Source organism: Drosophila yakuba, chromosome 3R (assembly GCF_016746365.2).
Source record: "Drosophila yakuba strain Tai18E2 chromosome 3R, Prin_Dyak_Tai18E2_2.1, whole genome shotgun sequence".
Lineage (NCBI taxonomy): Eukaryota > Metazoa > Arthropoda > Insecta > Diptera > Drosophilidae > Drosophila > Drosophila yakuba.
The window spans coordinates 3,478,907-3,502,622 of record NC_052530.2 but is presented as its reverse complement, the minus strand read 5'-3'; the positions used below and the strand labels follow the sequence as shown (position 1 = coordinate 3,502,622).

The 23,716-nt window shown below is 40.8% G+C and overlaps 5 protein-coding genes across 14 annotated transcripts in view; 3 read left to right on the top strand and 2 right to left on the bottom strand.

The window, feature by feature from the left end:
• Window positions 1-129: 129 nt before the first annotated feature.
• On the bottom strand, window positions 130-1,102 carry LOC26536037. The gene has a single exon (XM_015191605.2). It carries the CDS (start codon window positions 430-432, stop codon window positions 130-132), a length of 303 nt encoding a protein of 100 aa, XP_015047091.1. The 5' UTR covers window positions 433-1,102.
• A 27-nt stretch (window positions 1,103-1,129) lies between these two features.
• LOC6535371 (saccharopine dehydrogenase-like oxidoreductase) lies at window positions 1,130-2,761 on the top strand. The gene is made up of 2 exons (XM_002095985.3): window positions 1,130-1,266; window positions 1,317-2,761. The coding sequence occupies exon 2, from the start codon at window positions 1,370-1,372 to the stop codon at window positions 2,660-2,662; it is 1,293 nt and encodes a 430-aa protein (XP_002096021.2). The 5' UTR covers window positions 1,130-1,266; window positions 1,317-1,369; the 3' UTR covers window positions 2,663-2,761.
• Window positions 2,762-3,931: 1,170 nt separating this feature from the next.
• LOC6535370 (RAB6A-GEF complex partner protein 2) lies at window positions 3,932-5,867 on the bottom strand. 4 transcript variants are annotated; one of them, XM_015191604.3, is made up of 5 exons: window positions 5,719-5,867; window positions 5,444-5,661; window positions 5,045-5,316; window positions 4,835-4,984; window positions 3,932-4,733 (listed from the first exon to the last, which is right to left on the bottom strand). In XM_015191604.3, exons 1-5 carry the CDS (start codon window positions 5,862-5,864, stop codon window positions 4,191-4,193), a joined length of 1,329 nt encoding a protein of 442 aa, XP_015047090.2. In that variant the 5' UTR covers window positions 5,865-5,867; the 3' UTR covers window positions 3,932-4,190. The 4 variants fall into 4 exon arrangements, with proteins under 4 accessions (XP_015047090.2, XP_002096020.2, XP_039232033.1 ...); XM_002095984.4 differs by having other exon boundaries at window positions 5,444-5,658; XM_039376099.2 differs by having other exon boundaries at window positions 4,835-5,316.
• Window positions 5,868-6,024: 157 nt separating this feature from the next.
• Window positions 6,025-7,924, top strand: LOC6535369 (proteasome subunit beta type-2). 2 transcript variants are annotated; one of them, XM_002095983.4, is made up of 3 exons: window positions 6,025-6,232; window positions 6,732-6,911; window positions 7,015-7,924. In XM_002095983.4, the coding sequence occupies exons 1-3, from the start codon at window positions 6,141-6,143 to the stop codon at window positions 7,715-7,717; spliced, it is 975 nt and encodes a 324-aa protein (XP_002096019.1). In that variant the 5' UTR covers window positions 6,025-6,140; the 3' UTR covers window positions 7,718-7,924. The 2 variants fall into 2 exon arrangements, with proteins under 2 accessions (XP_002096019.1, XP_015047089.1); XM_015191603.3 differs by lacking the exon at window positions 6,732-6,911 and having other exon boundaries at window positions 6,141-6,232.
• A 552-nt stretch (window positions 7,925-8,476) lies between these two features.
• LOC6535367 (afadin) overlaps window positions 8,477-23,716 on the top strand; it is a 49,839-nt gene continuing 34,599 nt past the window's right edge. For 2 of the 6 annotated variants that reach the window (XM_039376095.2, XM_039376094.2), the window contains exon 1: window positions 8,477-8,968. The gene's annotated coding sequence lies outside the window, so the exon portion shown is untranslated. The remainder of the gene's footprint in view (window positions 8,969-23,716) is intronic. The other 4 variants (XM_039376093.2, XM_039376091.2, XM_039376096.2 and 1 more) reach the window with 3 other exon arrangements.

Sequence of the window (23,716 nt, the reverse complement as noted above, 5' to 3'; positions counted from 1 at the left end):
AGTAAATTTAAAGTAGGTTACAAGGAGCTTAGGAACTAGAGTTAATGACATGAAGATGCATGTTTAAAGATACCTATATTGTTTATATAATCGCTTACCAAAAGTTATCACAGGATGACTTTTAATAAATTACAAATTTGGGAGGCGAGTTTGGGGTGCAGCACCACTAACTAAAGGTTTGGCCAGCGTAGTGAATCGCCTACTGAATTGATTCTTTACCAAGTCAGGTGTGACTGTGGACGCCGCGTCCAGGTACTGCACTACTCGAATCTTGGCATTTTCAAGCACAGGAACCTGTTGAACGCGAAGTCCCGGGAGGAGTACTTGGGATTGAACCATAATCAGCGCCAGGAGCCCGACCAGTAGTATAATTTGTAGCCTCATTTTGAGTTGATGCAGCAGAATGCTTATGTCTGACTTGTAACTCCACATTTTATACTTATCCAGGAATTTTCGGAAGTCCCCTTCTTTCCGCAAGCATGGGGTGATTGATCTGCAATTCTTAATTACATCTGCTCATATCCGCTCAACCGGTTACGCAGTCGATACTGGATTTGGCATACGTAATGTTAATGGCCAGACCTCATACTTCAGTAATTTGCTAACGAAATGTCATCTAATTGATGTACAAACACAGGAACCTGTCGAACGCAAAGTCCCGGGAGGAGTACTTGGATGGCGACATACCTACATATGTTGGACAACTCACAGAAGGATATCCAATATATGTATGTCCTTATATATGCAAGTATTTTAAATCAAAGGCATCGCAGGGGACCGCCTACATATGTGATTCTTAGTTCCTGCAGTAGAATGGAGTCGCTTCAATTGTAAGTTCGAAATTTTGAAAAGTTAATCTGCCGCCTTTATTTCATTAAATAAAAGCACTGGCTTTGTTCACACACCTGCAGATGAAACACATTGCTTTCATCTTTATACCCTATTTCTAACTGATTTATATATTTGAGTCATAGAATTTACAGAAGAGTAAAAATTAAATCGAATTAAGCATTCACATTCCGACTCCGAAAAATCCCACGCGGTGGAGACACGCATTCAAACCTTAGAATTAGTGAAGTTGGACTATAAAGCTCTTCCAGGAATACCCCTAACTCAATACAACATACATAGCTTCGACTTTGGCCGGTTGGGTTTTTCATCTATGTATGTATACGCATATGTATTTGAATAAAACTTACATATGTACATATTGAATAAAACGCCGATTTACAGTTCAGTAGGCGGAACAAGTATTCAGCGATTCAGGTGAGCAAGTCTATTCTATACAGCGCGTTAAATCACACCTGCATTTCTAGGGCGCAATATCGCGCAATCTGATAACGAATCTTTGGAAGCTACTTTCTGCGAAATGTCTGGTGATCGTCTGGATGTGATTATCTTTGGGGCTAGTGGCTTCACCGGCAAGTATACGGTTTTCGAGGCGGTCACCGTGCTGCGAGGGTTGCGATGGGGAATCGCGGGCAGAAACCGTGAGAAGCTGGAGGCGGTTTTAAAGGAGATGGGCGCCAAGGCCAAGAAGGACCTCTCACAGGTGCCCATCTTTATCGCGGACGTCAACGACGAGACTTCCCTGCTGGAGATGGCCAGAAAGTGTCGTATTGTGGTAAACACAGCAGGACCATATCGGTTTCACGGCGAAAACGTCGTGAAGTGCTGCATAGAATCGGGCACGCACCATGTGGACGTTAGCGGAGAGCCCCAGTACATGGAGACCATGCAGCTGAAGTACGACCAGCGGGCAAAGGAAAAAGGCGTTTACGTGGTCAGCGCCTGTGGTTTTGACTCCATCCCCGCCGACATGGGGGTCATTTTTGTGGAAAAGAACTTCGACGGCGTGGTTAACTCTGTGGAAATCTTCTTGGAGAGCGGAATCAAAGAGGGCGACAGTGGCGGAGGCACTGCCGGACTTAACTACGGAACCTGGGAGAGCGCCGTCTATGGGCTGGCTCACTCTGACGAGCTGCGCGGCATCCGGACGCAGCTCTATTCCCAGAGACTGCCCAAATTTTTTCCCGTCCTCCAGCCACGACCGCTGGTCTTTCGCTCCACTGAGGTTGACAAAGTGTGTTTACCTTTCCCCGGCTCTGACCGCTCGGTGGTGATGAGGTCCCAGCGTTTTCTCTACGAGCAGGACAAGAAGAGGCCGGTCCAGATGCACACTTACGTGGGCTTTCCTTCTTGGGTGGTCGCTGGCGTTGTGATCCTCTTTGCCAGCATCTTTGGTCTGCTATCAAAGTTCCGGCTGGGGCGTACGCTGCTGCTTAATTACCCCGGCCTATTTTCCGGAGGACTGGCCTCTCGTTCCGGCCCAAGCGAGGAGTCGATGAGTCGCACCTATTTTAAGATGACTTTCAAGGCCACCGGCTGGCCCAAAAGCGATCGTCTGGCCGAGTGCTCAGACCAATACACGGAATACCCGACCAAGACGCTAATGGTCCGTGTGTCGGGCATGAATCCTGGATATGGTGCCACCTGCGTTGCTTTGCTCTCCACGGCACTGACCATTCTTCGTGAGTCAGACAAGATGCCTAGCACAGGCGGAGTGCTGACTCCAGCTGCTGCCTTTTCTAAGACCGGCCTAATTAGCGAGTTGGAGAAGCATGACCACGGTATCAAGTTTGAGATTCTAGCGAACAAGTGAAACCCAGAATCCACCTTCACACAATGGCGGTTTGAACTGTAATTAAGCACTTATTAAATTTACCCACACATCCGCTGCGGTTGTGTACCTCTAAAATAATTGCCGATTTCAAAGTTCAGAAGAAACAGGTTAGATAATTTTCAGTGAATTTTGCACCTTATTATAAATTGAGATGCGGGAAACAAATTTTCTGACCGTACAAGGTAAATATTATCATGGTTAACATAGTCAGACGATAGTCAATATGGACATGACTGTTTGATTCTGGTTACCGAAGCGTTTGGCGTTACAGCGCAAGTTTGTTGATCACTCTAACTCCCACCAACCGCCCAAAGGTGTCACGCCCACACTTTTAAAAATGGTTTTGATATTTTTCATTTTTTATTTATGCAAATTTAGCAAATCGAATTGTTAAAAAAAACTGTTTGACACGCCCACTCTAACCCCCACAAACCGCCAAAAACTGTTAGTGTTGAAGTCTCTTCTTCGCACTTCCACTAGCTGAGTAACGGGTATCAGATAGTCGGGGAAATCGACTATAGCGTTCTCTCTAGTTTTCCTTAAGTTCGGTAATTGCATTGATGACTGGTGGAATATTTAAGTCTCTTTGGATATTTTCATTCCGAACCTTTGATTGTGCTCGCTGTATGATGTCTATATTGCTGTTGCTGGCGTTGCACTTTAGCTGTGAGCCATAGGTCCAGATGGGTTTCAATACAGAATTATAGAGTAACCCCTGTAGGCGGAGAGTCAGCGATGATGAGCCGGTGTAAGTTGTTGGCTTTAAGTTTAAGAGGCATTTTTTTGGTTTCAATGTGCCTGCGCCATGTGAGTCTTCTGTCAAGGTGTACACCTAGGTACGTTACCTCGTCTGCTTTTGGGAGTGGTATGTTGTTTAAAAGAGTGGTGGGCAATCTTGTCTGTTTCACGTGCTTGCATTTTTCCTCGTTTACTTCAATTCGCCAGTCAGAGAGCGACTTCTCAATGTCTATGAGGTGCAGTGCCAGATGTACTGTAGCTTCGATTGTGGACCATGAACGGACCTTTGTAGGGATGTCGGGATGAGTTACAAAGTAGGACCAAGAGCGCTGCCTTGGCGTACTCCACCATCAATTTTAACTGCAATCTTTCTGTCATGGAGGTATGACCCTAGACGTTTATGTGTGCTTTCGGGTAAAGCTGTTTTAGGTTTAAACATTAAGCCGCCAAGCCAGACTAAGTCGAGTGCTTGGGAAACGTCTAAGAATACGGCTGTACAGTATTCACGCATTTCTACTAACTGTGTAGCGGCAGCTGATTTTATTTAATAACGATTATTGTATTTAAAAAAGACGCGGATGGACGCGGTTTAAGAAGACTTTAAAAAAAAACTTCGGTAAAAGTAATGTACCCACTGCTTGAAATAACATTTTAATTAATTCTCTTATATTTTTAAACCATACTTCTTACTATTTAGTTACGTAAAGAAAGGAAAAAGTTTTACATAAATTTAGCCCAACCAATTCTGTATCGTAACAGTGCCTTGCTTTCATTTTATAAGCAGGTTAAATGTCTGGTTTGGAGCATTAATCTGGAGAGGATTCGCAGCGTAGACGGTCACGGGCAGATTCCATACCATCGTTTCCACGGGTATTTCGGCCGGTGCTTTTAGCTCTCCAAACTCCGGATTTGGAATGCCAAAGTCCATCAAAGTGGTGGTCACAAACTCAAAATGCAGTCGCCACCGGACGTCGACGAGGTCAGTGCAGAATGTGGGTGTTACATGCAGCGGAATAGGTACCACGACTTGGGTCTGGATTGTGGCGTAGCACACTTGGTGGGAGGTGGAAATGGTCGAAAGTTTCCCTGTTGGCTCAGGCGCCTCCTTATCCCGTGAGCTCGCCGATGTGGCCGACTTCTGGAGGTTATCGGCAACCACTCCGCTAGCTATGCTGGCCATATCAAAGGAGTTAATCGAGGAGCCATCATCGCCCGTCGAGGATTGGGATTGTAGCTGGTGATTATGCACTGACTGCGGTCGGATAGAAAGTTCCTGCTGCTGCAGCTTTACCGAGAACTGGACGCAGCGCACCTGGTAATATGCAATAAGACGTTAAAGAGCGAAATAAATAATAAAAACAATATAAATAATAATAAGGGTAATAAAAAAGAAAGCCGAAATATACCACTAACCTTTTGGGGGTTTACGCCAGGAGCAAAGTCCAGGCTACCTACAATGTCCTCGCCAAGTTTATAGGCAGGCTTAAACAAACAAAAGCGACCAACAAAGCCATGCTTGTTCGAGATGCGATAGAACTTCGGTGCCCGCCGAGCGGTTACGTTCTGAAAAACACATATAAAACGGGAAAGGCTATCAACACTAAATATTAATGATTTTCTAACCTTAAGGTGGTGCCAAGATATCTCCAGTTCGCTAATCTCGCGCTTCTCCAGGAATGGATTAGTGGGCGCCAGCTCCTCGTTAGTCTCTACGGTTACGGGAAGCTCATCGGGCCGGGAAATTATGGGAATGGGCAACACCCGGATGGGAACGGTCAAAGTTTGCACCTTGGACTTGACACGTTGGGTAGCAATGGTGATCTTGTAGAAGTACCTGATGTTGTGACCTCTGTATGTGGGTGGGCCATCGCGTGGAACGAATTCATTAAAAAAATCTGCAAGGGTTCGTACTCGTGAATAGAACTAAATGACTAAACGTAAGCACAGATTTTGGGTCCGCAGATGGGTTCTTAAACGCATTTAAAGAAGGGCAAGCCGATCACTCATCTTTGGCTTACTCACACATCTTGGTCTCTCCGGGGAGTAGGCGGAGGTCGCAGAAGAGGATCTTGGGCTTAGTGGCCACAATCACATCTCCCGGCGCCTGGGTCACTGCATCTAAGGCCGTCCTGCCGATCATCTCCGTGAGCTCCGCGGCTTTGTCGGAAGCGGAAGTGGAGTAGCTGGTTTTCCGGTAGCAGTGCAGCTGTGCCGAGGCCCATGCCAGGTTTTCCCGGCTGCTGATCGGATTTATATGGTGAATCAAGGGGAGTAAACAAGTCAAGAGATCGGCTCACTTTGCTTCGTTGGCATCGCGGGCCTGAGACGCGGTTTGCTCGTCGCAGAAGACTTTGTTGGTGAACTCGATCAGACACTCGACTTTTTCGCCAGTAGCGTAAATGGCCGAGTCCGCCCGCAGCAGTTTCGCCTTAATTTCAATCATTTATTTACGTTTATTTTGTCGGGACACCCGCAAAGTGACCGTTTGTGGAATAAGTCGGAATGTCGCGTAGGCACAGTTCGATATTCCCGCCGATAGCGATAGCAGCCAGGTCGCATTCGCCAACCATTTTTAAATGTCCCATCTCTGATGGGACTTGGGTTTTATTCAAATTTATTTTTACTTTAAACGAATGCCAAATAGGCCTTGGGTATAAAATCTAAACATTGTCATTCGATCCTAATTATATACTTCTATATTTTATATACTCCACCGATAATGTTCAACGGAATACCAACCCTGATGCAATACCCTGCACGTTCGCCCTATCTGTGCGGTCCAAGCGGTTTTAGTTTCGACAATTGTTTGCGGTGAGTTGATTGTGTTTGTACCTACAGCGCTTTAAAATCAATTGGAAGACAAACTTACTTTACACATCCACATTCCATACAGAACCATACACAAACTGAACCTCCTCGTCCAAGATAACCAAGAAACTTGCGACGGAAAACATTACTTACAACAACTAGGCACGCAAATTCTAGTGGCGCTTTCACAGCACGTTTGTTTCAAAACATTGCCGAATGATTTGATTTTAAATCGATCCTTTTTTCCTCGAGAAATGCTTTTGACTCCCCTTAAATTCATCTGACACTCATTTGGTTGAAGACGTAAAGTAAATCGCATTTATTTTTGCCAATCAATATGTACCTATGTATGTACGTGTTGGAATCGCTGTATTTGCAGTTAGTGTGACCACCGCTAGGTGTAGTTCGTGCGCAATGCTGGGTATCTTATAGTCCAGGCACCGGCTTTAGCAGCTTTTTTTGATTATATGCTACCACGAAGGAACTAATTCCTTGCCCACAGCAACAAAAGACTGATAGAGAATGGCCTTTCGGAGCCGAATCGCATTAACACTGGCACCACTTTAGTTGGCATCGTCTTCGATGGCGGCGTCATTATTGGCGCCGAATCCAGGGCAACCAACGGCAACATAATACCCTCGAAGAAAAGCCGCAAAGTTTGCGAGCTGCAGACCAACATTTTGTAAGAATTCAGCTATCCACTTGAGCATTCCTTTAATTTCCTTTTATCCATTTTTTTTTTTTTTTTTTTTTTTTTTTAATTGGGCTTACTATAAACCCCTCAGTGCGAGTGGTGCTGGAGTCGCTCGGGACACGAACGCCCTGATGGAACTGACGCGTGCGCAGCTTGCGCTACATCGGATGAACACTGGTTTCCGGAGGGTGCCTGTGCGCTGTGCCAACCAGATGATGAGGCAGCTGCTGTTCCGCTTCAACGGGAATATGCAGGCCAACGTGATCATAGGCGGCGTTGACGCAAGCGGAGCTCACCTATTCTGCACCCGGTTCGATGGCACCACTGACCCAGCGCCCTTCACGTCACTTGGCTCCGGCAACCTGTCGGCCATGTCCATACTGGAGTCGCGGTGGTCGGAGGATCTTTCCGAGAAGTCCGCCTGTGCTCTGGCGTGCGACGCCGTGGCCGTGGGCATGAAGAACGACCTAAACTCTGGCGGAATGGTCAACCTCTGCATCGTGCGCCGCGACTTCTCTGTGCAATGGGAGGAGCACTTCCCCCTCAAGGACTCCCCTAGTCGGACCAACCGCATGACAATCAAGCCGGGCTGCACCACCGTCCTGTCCACTATCGTGCACCAGGTGGTTCCGTGGCAAGGCGCCCCAGCTGGGCCTAAGCCAGGAGGCAGTCAGTGTCCAGTGCCAGGGAGTGGCAGAGCCTCCAGAGAGGAGGAGGCCCGGCGCAGACCGCCCAGTCTGTCTCCCCCTGGGGCCAAAAGGTGGAAAGGGGAAGGGAGGGAGGAAGGGAGTTAAAGACAGAAAATGTCCTTGATGAGGATTCTGATTTGCATGAGTTTCATTGGGCTAAGGATGTGATTTTGAACTTTCAGACCTTGAAATTGCGTCTGAACTATATAGGGACTTAAGCAATCCGGTTGTTGCGATAGGAAAACGAAAAATATCTGTACTTGAAGCCTTAAACATTTTGATGAAGTACCAACAAATTTTGTGCTAATTATACATTTTTTGTTTTCGAGGAGGAAAAGCTGAATTTTCGAAAGGAGATTTGTACGTAGAGGGATTGGACAGTGGAGTACTTCCAAGTTTAAGAGTATAAATTTATAAAAGAGCAAATTCGTTCAAAAAATCACCATCAATAAAGGCAATAAAGATACAAGCTATCAACGAAATAAAAGGCTTTTAAAAAATGCTTTCATATTTTTTCATTTTATTATTAGTATTGTTAATTTTTTCACGACCACAAACAGCCAAAAACGGTCAACGTAGAAATTAATCCTTCGCACTTCCAACTGAGTAATGTGTATCAGATAGTTGGGGAACTCGACTGCAGCGTTCTCTCTTGTTTAACGTGAATGAATACTGTGTTATACAAAAATAGATAATAGAAATCTTGTGGAAATCTTCAAACTTTTATAGTGTTGCTAGCGGCTTAGATCGGTGGGTTGTAGTCTTTGCTGAGTAGTTGAGGGCTATCCCTTAGTGGCAAATTTAGGACATGCAAACATTTGACATTTATCACAAATGGCAGTGCGGTCATACTGCCTGCATTCTACGCAAGCCTATCTGTGGTCACACCGCGGAAAAACGTCGAAGGCGGGCGTCGCTCGCGTTTGTTGAATTCTGATTTCAAACGAAAACGAATTTGCAACAAGTGCGGTGATCTTGGATATTCTTTGTGCATCGCCCGCATTGAAATAATAGTCTGTGAAAAGTGAAATTTGTTTTCCGATTTGATTTGGTCAGCCGCGCGACTTCTGCGCAACCTTTCATTTCCCCTGCGCTCTTGGATTTCTTCGACGCCGCCGTCGACTGCGCAGCTGCCGCGACGCGAAATGTGCAACAAGTTAAACAGCAACTACATAGCAGCAACACATCGGCAAAGCTAACAAATATTTAATTGCGGGCATAATTTAATTAGCAGCCCCACAGTGCAGTGCAAAAAAACGGAAAAGGTAAAAGAAGGAAAACGCTGCTCATTCTGCGCTCCCACCTGGAATTCAAAGCTGGATAAATTGGATTAAACCGGGCGACAAGGAATTAAAGGTACGGCACACAAAGACCTCTTGATCTTTATGAGTTTCGCCACCCCTCTTGAAAACATAAGCAAAAATTGCCATGTCCGGCTTAACAACAACAAAAACAACGACGGCATTCCAGCGTCGTCTACTTTGTTTTCCATATACTCGAAGCCACCCGCTCCTCTTCAAGCTGCCTTTCGTTCCAGCGGTGGAAAGGGACGCTTGCTGCGGGATGTGGTTTTGCGCTTCTTGTCCATTCCCTGGCTCTCTGAGAAAAAAAAGGGTGCGTCGACAGTTCTATTGTTGTTGTTTTTGTGACGGTATACTTTACTTTTCTTATACTTTATTTTGTTGCTCACCTTCACACGTTATCAGAGTGTTTACTTTGATCGTTTGTTTCGCTGCCGAGAAGAAGTCTCCACTGGAGGGAGTTTCGTGCTCCCTCGAGCCAAACAGTTATACCTGTTTTCACAAAGAGCGTGCGCGAGAGAGAGAGAGGGTGATAAAACCAAGCAACAGAAAAATCTCCAGTGGAGAGCGCTACTGGAAGATCGGAATTTTTAGAGCTCTGCTCCGACTAACAGGTTTTAGTAGTAGTGCTTACTTTTCTAATACGACTTTTTGTCGTGGCCAACAATTCTGTTTTTCCACTCCCTCTCTCAGTTTTTGCATGGCTACTTTCGGTCATTGTACTGTTGTTGTCTTGCCCGCCCTTCAAGAGAACAAAAACAATTGGAGAAACACGGATAGCGATGTACAGTGGGGCAGTCCATACAAGAACCTATAATTTTGATTTGTCTTTCAGGTGTGATTTCGCCTTTCAAGTGTACTAATTGATAATTGAATATTTGTTGTTTGTCATAAAAGTGTTGTTTAAAAAAATCTTATTTTTCGGGTTTGAAATTTGTATACGGTATTTTTTTGACTTTGATATAGTGATAAGTAGACATCACTGTTTACAATTAATTAAGTTGACTTATTGAAGCTTGTTTCTCTTTTTCTCTGTTTTTCGTTCGCGTCAGCTCCATTATCGCCTTATTCGGACACCTCAAGCATGCGACTGAAAATTTGTGCAGCTGAATTGCACTTTTTGTCTCACATGACTCATGCTCCTTCTTTATTTTGGTTCGTGTTACCCGAGTTTGAATGAGCTAGATTTTTGGGTGTAAACAGAGTTACCTGATGCCAGTGTTATCAATGGGCACGCTCCACATTCCAATGAACTTATCGCTGGCTCTCTTGCTCCACAAACAGCCGAGCGAGATAAACCAAAATTGTAATGGTACAATGCAGTTGCATTGACATCGGCTGATAAGGGCCAAATGAGAGCAGCCAACAAATTACCACTCCTCAAAAAATGCACTAAAGCAATACCAAGGGCCAAGCAAACAAGGCAAACAAGTACCAAAACCAAAAACCAGTGCGGAGAGAAACTGAATGTGGGACGTCGATCCCCAACCGCCCATGCAGAGCGAAAGAGATGGGGAAACTGGGCCGCGAGCACAGGTGCAAGAAATTCTAATTACGCCACGGCAAAGGAGCCGCAATCCAAACAGCAAGTGGAATATTGGGCCCCCGATAACAGCGGCCCTAAAATTAACGTAGATCAGGGCGTCGGTTTATAATGGGGTTCGTTCTTTAAATGTTTTTCCTCAAAAACAGGCATTTTTAGGATCCGTTATAATGAAAATTAAACTATGTACTTCCAAAATCAAATTTATAAATAAATAGAAGATCAAACAATTTCTTATAAATATAGGGCATTATTTAGTGAAGATTTAAGGTCGCAATCCTTACTATTGGTACAAACTTTATAATGTGTATCCGGTACTAGGAAGAGCCATACTTGACCCATTAATTAGAAATAAAACGTCATCAGCTCCACATACATAGTTAATACATACTTTAAAAATCTTACATTAGTTCTCCGTTTAGGCAGTTCTTGAAATGAGAGTTTTTAAAACTGTTTAAAAATGTCTCTGGTATTATATTTCTGTGTGGGAAGTGGTAAGTTCGAATTAGCTAGGGTTCTGTATTGGCTAATCTGCATTCGCAGTCCGCTGGCGCTGCTGCAATGTAGCGTCCAAACAACCCCATAATCCCCCAGTCCCCCACTTAAATTACCGTCCGATCTTTTATTTGCGCCTATTCGGCAATTCCCCATTTGCCGCTTGGAGCGTAATTGAACTCCTTTTGCGATTCTGTGTTTCCAAATCCTAAATGTATATTTTTGGCTGTGGCTTTGTGTTCGCACGTTCGCCGCCCCCTGTTCCTCCTTTTGTTTACTTTTCTTTTCAGCGTTTCAGCGATTCTTTCGGGGTTCTGCCCCGGCGCATTCGCTTTGCGCACATTTCTAGTTTTAACTGGAAACCCGAGCTTTTGTCCGTGCAGCTGTTTTGGAGTTGTTTTCTTGATGCTCGGATATTATGCGTAATTAAAGCATGTGTTCCAATTGATGTGCTAATAGTACTTCTAGGGTATCATAAATATTAGTTTTTTAATCGGAGAAGGCGTTGGATTATACATGTGAACAAGCTATAGTTTAATTATAATCGGAGCAAAATAAAATCATAGTTAAAATTATGTTATCTTTTAACGAAGAAGAAGAAATCAAAAAACTTTAAAACTGAAAATTTATGGGCAAATGTCAAAAATTTGATTTCCTGTACCCATAATCTTCGAACAATGTGTATAATTTTCATGTTTTGAACTTTGAAAATGCTGTTTTGGGACATTTTAGATTAGGTAGTCAATAAGCTTGATATGCATCTGAAGCACAATTTAAAATCACATTATTAGTTGCTCAAGACCGGGAATCAAGATCAAGCTTGCAATAGCTAATTGTTATTCCCAAATTACAAATATGATTCTCAAATAAGACTGGGACTAGACGGGGTTTCCCGCTGATCCATAGGGTGCGGTCTGGCACGCCCATCTTTGGGCCGCGTTTAATACCGCCCCTTGCCAGTGTTAAACGTGCGGAAACCCGTTTTGCAAATCGAATACCGCGCCAGCCACTCACTATTGCCGAGTAGTGGCCTATGGCTCACTCGCTCGATAGGCCAAGAAACTCGTTTTCTTCTCCGCCTGACCGTGATTCTATTTTGGTTTTGTGTGCTTTTTGCTGCCGTTTCTGCAGCGTGCTCTTTTTCTGTTTATGTTTGTGTTTTGTGCTTTTGTTATTTTTGCGAGTGAGTTATTGTTATTGTAGAGCAATCAAACATGAGTGCTGGTGTGTGTGTGTGCCGAGAAGAGTATGTTCCACTTTGTTTGCAATTAATGTGAGAAAGTTTGTAGTCCAGTTGGAGTTCGAATTTCCCGCTGGCCCACGCCTGTATACTCGTACTGCCTGCAGAAACTTCCCACATTAGCTGCCGGTTTCGTGCGCCTTCCCGTACATTTGCACGCGGTCAACTCTAGCTAAACCATAAAATGTAGGGAGAAAAACGTACTTGGCTTTCATAGTGAATCTATCGAGAACCATCAGAAGAATCGGCCAGATCGCATGTTGCCTGATCAATAAAAGTTTAGGAAGATTTATCTGAATATTTGGCTCTGCTTTGTCGCTATCTCAAAATAACCTTTAAAGGCATGCCAATCCGTCCACATCATCTATAAAAGCGCCGCTGCAGTTTTTTTTCCAAATCGCGGTGCAATGCAGGAATTCCTCAATCATGATGTTATTATTATCTGACACTTGGGCCAATGCACTATGGGAAATTTGACCCCTTTTTCTGGCCAAAACCCATTTTCTGAAAGTCGGAATATTACAATAATATTTAGTGTACGCATTCATAATTGACCAATCTTTAGTGGTGCATACCAGAAATTTTAATAGATGGCGCCACAACAAAGAAATCAGCTGTTTAAAACAGCTGTTGCGCGTACGCAAAACAACAATCTGCAACATTAAGTTTTTCTTTCGTTACAAAAGCTCTAATATCTTTGGAACCAAAGCGTTAATTTTCATTCTGTAAAAAGTATTTTAATCAGTGGGCCTTCTATTAGGCGTTTGCAACATTCAATAGAAAAAAAAACTAGTGTTGTCCCAGTAATTTGGTAAAAAATCTTAGTTGCTTTACAAAAGTATTTTTTTTTATAATGCCTAACTTTGAATAGAGATTTAAAGTGATTGCAGCAGATTGCATCAATAAAATATACCTCATATTGTAGCTTATTTAATTCTTGTTCAGATTATTGTAATTTTAAAAACCACTTTTACCGATTCTGGGAGAATTTATAGATTTTAGACTTAACCCTACTTTTCCAAATTCAGAGTAATCTCATGCTAAACGGGAGTTAAACAAGGCGGTTGCTGAATTGTTTCGTTATTTTTATTAGTACTATTGTTGTTAACTTCTGTGAAATAATTAAGTATATAAACTCTATCACGAAATCAGTTGTTTTTGCTGAGATTAGAAAAAGCATACAAAAAGAAAGAAAGCCTCTTCGAAAATTAATAATATAAATATAAGGGACTGTGCCACGCCCCCAGTTTTTGGGGTACGTTTAAATATGGTCTAGTGCAAATTATTGCAAAAAAAAAAAATGAAATATCTTTATTCGTTCTGGAGTTATAAATTACAAATAATAGAAAGGGCGGTGCCACGCCCACAATTTTTGGTACCATAAAAGATATGGACTAGTGTAACCCCATACAAAAAACACCAATTGAATATCTCTCCCCGTTCTGGAGTTATTAATTTAGGCCAGAAAAAGTGGTCAAATTTCCCATAGTGCAATGGAAACGCCTACCCGTGTTAATCTGCATTTTGTGATCGCTACATCAACCCGACAAACCAACCGCTTATGCATTCCTATCGCATAATAACCCGACATGGAAACCTGCGCGCAAAACAAAGAAGATTCATTTGCCCACAATCCTGAACTCTTTGACTTTTCCTCTCTAGATCAAGAAGATCCATTTTTTTGGCCTTTGTCCTTTTCGACGCTTATTGACAAGCTACCCTTGCAATCGATGTTCAGAAATGCCTTACATACTAGTAACATAGAGGTGCAACAAAGGGCAGTCCTCCGCGAGCTGACTGTACATTTTCTAAATTTCTCTCGCGGTTTTATTGAACCGTGAGCCAGGAGTTTGAGATGGAATTTGTCAATTGGCGTAGTTCGTAAGGGAAAACTGTTTTTCAACCGCGTTCTGGGCCAGTGCACAACTCTGTGCCCCGGGGCATACATTGAAAACATTAAGTTCCATTTGAACAAATTAACGAACTGAGGGGGCCGTATTGTAAATTTCTATCAATTTGCTACGCCCATTCTAACTTTTGATAGATATTAGTTTTCTTGATATTAGTCTTGTAAAGACATGCCATGCCCACTCTAACGCCCACAAAACGCCAAAAACGGTCTGTGTTGAAAATTCATTTCGCACTTTCACTAGCTGAGTAACGGGCATCAGATAGTCGGGGAACTCGACTATAGCGTTCTCTCTTGTTTTTAAATCAAAAGTTGCTTATTTTAAAGTCAGCATACTGTCTCAAGATTCAAAACATGTTTACATTAAATTAAATTTATTCTATAGATCAGCATTGTTTTTTGCAGTGCACCCATGAGCCCAAGCTGTCCTGTGCGTGTGTTGCCCTTAGCTAGCTACCTGCTTTGCATGATCTTGATTTTGTTACCTGGTTTGGACTGTTAGCCCCTTTGTCTATATAGGAGTATGGGAATTGGGAATGCTCTCGAATCCGTTGTCGTACGTATGTACATACATATAAGGGGTGTTGGTGCAACACAATTCCACCCCTGGCGTAAGCATACCGAGAAATACCATTAGAATGCGCTTGGCAACAAGCCAGTACCCGGTTCAAGGGATAGTTATTTGAGGGTGATTTGGGCGGATTATTCGGGAATATGATTAGAAGATTTATGGGATTGTATTGTTAAACATAAAAGTTAAAAAACTATCACTATTTCAGTAGATTTATTTTCAGCTATGGAAGTAATAACTAAGATAATTAAACCATACATTTATGAAAGCAAGAAAATAAGAAATGTGCCTACAGTGGCACATCAAAGTCGAGTGACTTCAGATGATTTTTTGTGGCACGAAGATTATGCGGAATTCGGTAATGTTTCAGTTTTGTCTTGGCGCCTTTTGTTTGGTGGATTTTCGAATTGTTTTTATTATTTGAGCAGGATGGGATTCGCAGGCACTCAGACTTCTCCGACTGTCACACAAATGAATGTATAATGGAGTTTTAATGTGTCTACGACGGCCTGTCATTACGTCTGTCTGCCTGAATATCTAAGAGTTTGAAAGAAATTGCTTCTATACCTTTTTTAAGTACCGCAACATTGAAACTAGTTATTTGTCGTCTTTGAATCTGTGAGCCGCGACAGCTGATTACCAGCTATTTGTTTTGGTTTTCACATGGCGGCGGTCTTTTGGCCATGTCTGTGTCCTATTTTAACGGCTGCTAATTTAACGCCTTTCTACATCGGTTGCTGTTTTTTTTGGTTGCTTGTGCCCGTAATTACAAAGATGTTGTGAGATGTTGTCGAAGATTTTATGAGATTTATTTTAAACAGTAGCTGTTTTTCGGGCCGTCTTGCTTGCATAATTTCGCAATGTTCCAGCCATATTGAATTTTATTTAAATACTTCTGATAAAATCATGAAATTATTCATTAAATGCAAAAAGTTTAATAGTGGTAAAAACCTTAAAATTAGAGCTCAATTTTTTTGAGACATAAAATTTTTTGAAACAAAATTGAATTTGTTTTTTTAACATTACCAAATGTAATTGGTAATTCGTAATTATTAAATAATTGTACTTATTCACTTCAGACATCCAAAACTTTTGAGTTCCCAATACCTACATATGTATGTATGTGCTTAAGTAGGGAAAGCCTTAAAAAATGTTAACAGTGAAGGGAAGTGAAGGTTTACAATTGTTAATTAAATGTTAACTGCTGAGCTAGGTAATTTCCATCAACCAAGCGCAGGTCAATGCGGTCAGAAGCATTTGTAAAATGTTAGAAAGGGGAGTGTCTTGTGAGAGAACACCTCCAAATGACCCAAACTACATAAATTGCCCAAACTCACATAATTGAATTGCCATCGCTGGCAGTTGACAGCTGCGCCTGCGCAATGAACAACGCAGCACGATTAAAAAATAGACATGCCAATCGTCGAATCCATGTGGCATTCCGCACTGCTAACTCGTGCACTGTGCATCTTGCACCGTGTTTCCCGATTTTCTCCCACAATATATCTGCATTTATGAGTGACATGGAGCTCCGCAAAAATCGAATTTTTGAAATTTGAAAGTTGGAATCGTTTGCCCATGTTTGCCCACCAATTAGTTTTTTTTGCCCACGTCCAGTTTTCAAGATATGAAATTTCGAAAATTTTCGAACTTCAAAAAGTTGAGTTTTTTGAACTTTTTTTTTTTTTAAATCGCAATAACTTTGTTTGCCCACCCTTTAGAATTTTGAAAAAACTTTTAGTTTAGAAAATATAAGCACTTAAAGAATTAAGCATTTTCCATACCCCAAAACTAAAAATTTTCAAACAAAATCGGGCAAGCAAATGGGCAAACGATAAAAAGCATTTTTAGAGGGTGGGCAAACGATTTTGTTTAAAAATATTTAGTTTTAAGAGGTGGGCAAACGAAAATATTTTTTTTTAAGGGTGGGCAAACGAAAAAAACAATTTTTAAAGGGTGGGCAAACGATAAAAAGCATTTTTAGAGGGTGGGCAAACGATTTTGTTTAAAAATATTTAGTTTTAAGAGGTGGGCAAACGAAAAAAAACAATTTTTAAAGGGTGGGCAAACGATAAAAAGCATTTTTAGAGGGTGGGCAAACGATTTTGTTTGAAAATTTTTAGTTTTGGGGTATGGAAAATGCTTAATTCTTTAAGTGCTTATATTTTCTAAACTAAAAGTTTTTTCAAAATTCTAAAGGGTGGGCAAACGTGGGCAAACGAAGTTATTGCGATTTAAAAAAAAAAAAGTTCAAAAAACTCAACTTTTTAAAGTTCGAAAATTTTCGAAAATTTTCGAAATTTCATATCTTGAAAACTGGACGTGGGCAAAAAAAACTAATTGGTGGGCAAACAATGGGCAAACGATTCCAACTTTCAAATTTCAAAAATTCGATTTTTGCGGACTCAGCTTCTTTGAGCTGTGACATGGCGGCTTGCGTCTGTTTGGTGATTGGTCAAGCGACCGGCTTACAAATTGTTTATGACATTTAATTAAGTTTCCCAAGCAAAGCTGCTTGCGACTGTGGGACTGTTGGGATATTCAGTATGCGGCTGGATTGTAATATTTAAAGCTGCCACTTTATCGATGGAATTTGTTAAAGGCAGAAACTAGATTTAGGACCGAATTCGAGAAACATGGATGGTTGTAATAGATTTATTATTGAAAAATATTTTGAATGAAATATTTGAGTTTGCTTTCATTTGGCTTAAAACGATATGTATACATATATATATATGTTAAAATGATTTTTCATATAGTCATTTCCCTTCATGAATTTCTGAATTCGAATTCCATCTTAGAAAGTGGGCGAAAAGCATTTATATATTGTAAAACAATTTCCCTTTTAACTTTTATGGTTTTTATTTCCTTTCTAAACACAACGTTTTCCCGATAATTGGAATTATATTGCAAATTGTAATGCGATTGCCGATGTCGTCTTTATCGTCATCTTTAATTAGTACTCTTCGTAGTTTGTATCGTGTGTTGCTTTTATGGGCGATATTCGGTCGAGTGAAAGCTCTAAATTCCAAGAAGTACGCCCTGAAATATGCCTCTGAGTCGTTCTTGCCATTAGAAGCAAGTACACGATCATTTAGCAACCGCAATTGTTGCTACATTACCTATTTCTTGGATTAGGACAATCAGGGAGGATCAAGTTCTGCCCCGGAATTTTTTTTCCACATTAAATATGTACTCTAAGCTGACTTACTTTACGCAGAGAATGAGTCTGTACACCTTAAAACCTTCAGACTATGTTTGCTTACAGTTTTGGTGAGTGTCTTTTCTTGGAATTACCCATTTCTAAAGACTTATACTTTTGTAATGTATATGAACGTAATAGTAATTTTAAATAAAATCTCTTGCATCCGATTTTTAAGATACGTGGTCTTCACTTCTCTCGCTCACTGTAGGCCACTCTGCACATCGGATGCATTAAACAAAGCGTTGGCAGTCGCCTCTGTTAACCGGTTAATTGCTTCCTGGCCTAATTAGAAAACCGACAGTCACAACAAACTCAATGGTATGCAAAATGGCAACATGATATATAACCACACTCGAGGCTAGTTAATAGCCCGAATGGTGGCCAAAACCGGACGGCTTGGACCCCATTTGACCAGCGGGAAGAAAAACTTTTCATTCATTCGGTCACATTACGCAGAGAAAGATGAAAGCTCTTTTCTTTTGTTCGTTTTCACCTGAGCAAACCTTTTGGAATATTCATAAAATCGTAATCGGTTTATGCGGAGAAATCTTTTATTTCAAACGCGGTCAAGATAATTCATTTTGTTGTATGAACAAAATCTTATAGTAACTTACCGTCCTTATATTAAGTTAAAAAAAAAGCATTTTCTATAAATCGTTATCTTTTATCTTACAATATGAATTACAGAAGTTAAGCTTAAGCGTGCTTATCCAATCCTTGGGCGGTGTGGATATGGTAACCATTTTTGAGATCCCCAAGATTCTCTGCATTCGCCAGTAACAGCAAGTCAATATTATGTATGCCAGATCATCCATAGTATACCCTTAATGCCGCGCCCCTCACGATGATCCATGCATACTTAATTAGTTAATTTTTCTTACATTTCTGCTTAGGTGTCCGGGTGTGCCGGTTTCGTTCGTGATAACATGCAATTGTTCACACGGAGGTACTTAAACGTAATGCCTAGATCAAATCCTCAGTCAAGTGTTTCATATGGTCGTAATAGTTTTAGCATCAGCATATCCCAAAAATGTCGTTTGTTAAGTTTCTTCAACACTTACGTTATATTAAAGGGTATATTTTTGGTTATAACCATGACCTACATTTTGCCAACACGCACCGTATAAATAAGAGAAATTACAAGCACAAATATCCATACATTTTAAACAATGAATAACTGGGGAGAGAGCCCTCTTTTCTTTTCCCCTTACTCATTCGATTTTTGAGTCGAGTGCTCGTTGTGCTAATTACGAGAAAAAAATTTATAGTTTTTTTGTTGAAACAGAAAATGTGAGACAAAAAATCATTGATATTTTGATAAAGAAACCACTTCACCAAAGCGGAAACTATTAGTAAACTTTCACTTGTAGTTTATTTGTAGCTTCTTTTCCCATTCTATTGATGCTGTTGGTGCAGCTATGATTTAGAAATGATAACGTGATTATGCCTTTGAATCATACGACATTTTAGGGCCTTAGCCCTGTTTGTGTGTTAATTAGTGGAGTTTGCCCACACTGGGCCAAATATTAAATATGCTTTGACCACAATTTTCTCCATCGCTAACGGCTTTGTTAATAAGGCAATAGGTTATTGACTGATACTACGGACTGTGGTCTTATCGTGATCTGGCTTATATTTGTGTTTATCTTTATTGCTGCGGCACTTGATTGAAGTTTTCATTGGCAATCGGATTCTAACCCCATGATTCAAGTCAAACTGATTATCTGGTAAAGATAGTTTTTCTAATTGTGATACATTTTATTTATTAAGTGGCATGACTAATTGCCTTTACTTGATTTCCAACTCCTAAGAGTTTATCATGCCATCAGTGTCTTCGCCATAGCTTCCTCTGGAATGGTTCTGATTTATTTGATATATTTCTGTGTGCTCTTGTACACCTACGCTGGCTCAGGCGGCCAATCCCTCGCCACACTTCGTCTAGCAGCTATTCGGAGATCATTAAAAATTGCGTTCAACCCAAATTCACCGAGCAATTAAGCGTGGCCCAATAGCGGAGAAAATTCAGCCACAACAATGACCACCAACTTGACTTATAGTGGCTGTGTTTGGACTTTTGTGTGCCTCTTGGGTCTCATCACTCGCTTCCTGCTCAGTTCAGTGGTTAACAAGCCCGAGCCAAACGCAAAAGCGTTAAGCAAATAATAACAATAACAGAATCAGCAACAAATAGAAAATATGAGTCACTAACCACGTTGGTATGCCTATTGACGCCGTTTGTCAAGTTATTGTTTTCTTTCCCTCTCTCGGGGAAAACTGTTTTTGTATTTTTGCCAAAAGATTTAAAAAATTTCTAAGCACTTCTTATTAAAAGCTAGAAAGTCCCCGCACTAAAAGCGGTACAATTTGAAATTCTCTAATAACGATTTTTAGTAATGTCTTTAAGATATATGTATGTACAATTATAAATATGACAATTAGTTTTATCCGTCACATATGAACGTATTTCAGGCATTAAATAAATAAGCTCGACTCATATACTTTTCTAAAACTCCTGTCAATTTTAATACTTTTTTTAAGCCCTAAAAGGAATTAATTTGAATACTTTTCGTAATTTGTGTATGGTAAAGGAATCGCCGTCTTAAGAGGCAAAACCAAGTCATAACCAAAATGTAGGAAACCCCAAAAGGGCAGCTCAAAGTGACCAGGAAAAAAGGGCTAGCAAAAGCAATCGACCGAAAGACAAACAAGACGGGAAGGAACTGCGTAGTTGGATTTCCCGACTTAAAAGTTGACAGTTTCTGGCGGTGGGCAAAAAGATTTTTTGCAAATCGAAAGAAATTTACAAGACTTACAAAAATTAGAAAAAGTAATTCAAAATTTGTTTAAAATGTGGGTGTGGCAGTTTTGTGCGGTTTGTGGGCGTTAGAGTGGGCGTGGAAGCATGGGTCAACAAACTTGCGCTGCAGCTTTGCCTCTGGAAACTCTCAACAACTCTGTAGCTTTTATAGTTCCTAAGATCTCGACGTTCATAGACAGACAGACGGACACACGAACGGACATGATCAAGAATATATATACTTTATACGGTCGGAAAAGCTTTCTTCAGCATACTACATACTTCTCAACGAATCTAGTGTACCCTTTTACTCTACGAGTAACGTGTATAAAAAGAAAGAGGGACAGATTGTCTTAGCCTGATCTATTCAGATAGTGATCCTGACTATTAGTATTTATACTTTATTGGGTCGTGTACCCTTCAAATAACAGGTATAATTAGTTGAAATCTACCTAGTCCACATAACTATCTCGTCTTCGGTTGCACGGTATTTTCTAAAATGAATCGCTTTAGTTTCAGATAGTAAGATAAGTTCTCAGCTCTTAGATGACTTCCTTTTTCTGGGCAGATACTGTTTCGGAAGTTTTGCTTGGGGAACTGCAGATTAGCAATTTCCCCACATCGTGAGTATTAAAAATTGTCCATCCTCCGGCTGTTTCCGGTTGTTTCACAAACCCATCGACCCCGAAATTAATTGAAACACAAAGAAACACGAGAACACAAACACACTCCAAACAAAAACTGCAACCGGCTACAAGTTTTGCAAACATGCACCGTGGAAAAAGAAGGGGTGTCAAAGGGGAGGAGCAAGTCATGTGAGGTGCAGGTGCCAAAACGACAGCTGCACAAGAAACAAAAAGCTGCAAGAGAAAAAACTTGTAGTTATGCCTAGGCCAGCAACAATTTTACATGTCCCAGACCCACTTCGTGAGGTTTGGAGCTTCTCAGAAACTTTGCATCTGTATCCGAAAACTCGCAGATGTGGTTGAATTATACTTATTTAAAAGATACTACTTGTTAAAAATTATATTTGATATAAAACATCCTATGCTTTGATTTTGTAATGTGTGCTTTTAATATGGACGATAATACAAGCGTTTTCAGTTGTTAACAATAAGAAAAATCGCGTAATGCTTCATAATATTATTTAATACATACTGGTCTGTCGCTATCTTAAGCTCAGCTGTTTCTGTATCTGAGCATGATAAAGTATCTGGGTCTTGCAGTTTGCTGTCTTCGTACATTCACCTCTTCTTCGGTTAATGGGCTTTGTTTTGTTCATTCGCGTTGTATTACGGTACTTCCCTTTTGGGCTTCTCACTCTTCGTCTCATTTTAGCCATCAAAACACACTTCTATTTCCCTGCTGTTTTTCGAATATTTATACAGACAGTGGACATACACGCAGCGCAAGTTTGACGATGTTGCCACGCCCACAAACCGCCCACGAACCACCAATAACTGTCAGTGTTAAAATTTCTCTTCGCACTTCCACTAGCTGAGTAACGGGTATCAGATAGTCGGGAAACTCGACTAGAGCGTTCTTTTTTTTGTTGTTTTTTATTTTCTTTCCCCTTGCGATCTTTTTGACGGCATTGTTCCTCCCAAATCAGTTGCACAGAAATTTAATCTTCTTGAAAAATCACCTTTATGTCTTTTTAATATGGTGTGCAGCGATTATATAGTTAAGTTTCTTCTTCTCTAACTGAAAAAGTTTATCTCTTAAATTAACAAAAAATATAAATTGTTAACTCAAACTTCTTTGTAGAAATTATACTCATGTTTTCGAATATAGTTTGAAATCATTTCAACTTCCCTCTAGAACAGTAAATTCCCATATCGATACAACCTTTCTCCTTATTGCCGAATCAACCCTAAAAACAAAAATGCCCATTGCAACCATTAAAATGCAATTTTTAAAACAGACAGCGAAAAATACCCGAGCGCTTTACCAGAACCCTTTTTTGGTTATGCCTGAATGCACCGAGGACCTTTCTACACACACATTCAATGTAAACTCTAGAAGCACAATACTTAAACATTGCGAAATGCAATTTCAGCTGACTACGCACGCCCTCGCGGAAATTGTTGAAATAGCTTTACTTATATGGTTACCATTCTGTAGACCTCTATAAGGAGCGAGTAGCCTGTATATCGACAAGTTTTAGTACTCAAACGACGTGTTTTCCCAGGCGGAACCTCTGAAAATTATTAAACTGCCTATATAAGACGAAACAAGAACATAGAAACAGAAACAGTACAGTGCACCGTAGTGGGGGAATATAATGCCAAAAGAACTGAACTATTAAAGAACTGAAAAAGAAAATAGGGTTGGAATAGTTTAGTTCAGGCATAGTTCCGCTCTTTGACATCACTTCTCTTCGAAATAACTTTGCTGAACTCTAATCGTTTCTTTCCACTCGTCACAAGCCAACAGAGAACACGCCCTAAATAACGTCTGAAATTTTCTGCTTTGATGAAGTTATTTGTTTAGGGTCGCTGAGGGAAATTCTGGTGGATATGATCATGTAATGGAACTTTCTATTGGTTAGAAGAGGAACAGGATACTGTCATATACATATGTATGTGTAGATGGCAAGCGGCCAACTCTTCGGAAAAGTTGTCCCGACCAGTAATCAAAACTGTCCCTTTCACTTGATATCATTAAAAGTTGTGTTAGGAAATAAAAAATCTTAGGTTTACTTAGCCTGTGATGTTGATCATACAATTAAGCATATTTATTTTATTTTGAATTATTTGGGTGTGTGTGCTTATAATAAGGTACAAATATTTCTATCAGTACCATACATATTATGCACTCAAATTTCTTTTGTGAAATGTAGAAAATATTTGTTATTTTCTCGTTAAAGTTTGTAGGTAAACAGACGAACATTTACATTGTCTCTTAGTATTGTGACCCCTTGATGCATCGGTGTTTATATTTGGCAACGAAAAGTTAATGTTTGCCACATCTGCGTCTAGTTTTTACTTTTCGCTTCTGATTCCGTCTTCGTTTACGATGCTTTCATGGAAGCTGTAAACCC

Bases quoted from the DNA above. Each gene is read 5' to 3' on its own strand.
- LOC26536037 (XM_015191605.2), bottom strand. From the start codon at position 432: ATGTGGAGTTACAAGTCAGACATAAGCATTCTGCTGCATCAACTCAAA.
- LOC6535371 (XM_002095985.3), top strand. From the start codon at position 1,370: ATGTCTGGTGATCGTCTGGATGTGATTATCTTTGGGGCTAGTGGCTTC.
- LOC6535370 (XM_039376099.2), bottom strand. From the start codon at position 5,864: ATGATTGAAATTAAGGCGAAACTGCTGCGGGCGGACTCGGCCATTTAC. The intron at 5,662-5,718 runs GTGAGCCGATCT...AAATCCGATCAG, and splicing joins CGCGATGCCAACGAAGCAAA to CAGCCGGGAAAACCTGGCAT. The intron at 4,734-4,834 runs GTTAGTGGTATA...GCATATTACCAG, and splicing joins CTGGCGTAAACCCCCAAAAG to GTGCGCTGCGTCCAGTTCTC.
- LOC6535369 (XM_002095983.4), top strand. From the start codon at position 6,141: ATGTTCAACGGAATACCAACCCTGATGCAATACCCTGCACGTTCGCCC. The intron at 6,233-6,731 runs GTGAGTTGATTG...CCTTGCCCACAG, and splicing joins AGTTTCGACAATTGTTTGCG to CAACAAAAGACTGATAGAGA. The intron at 6,912-7,014 runs GTAAGAATTCAG...TAAACCCCTCAG, and splicing joins GAGCTGCAGACCAACATTTT to TGCGAGTGGTGCTGGAGTCG.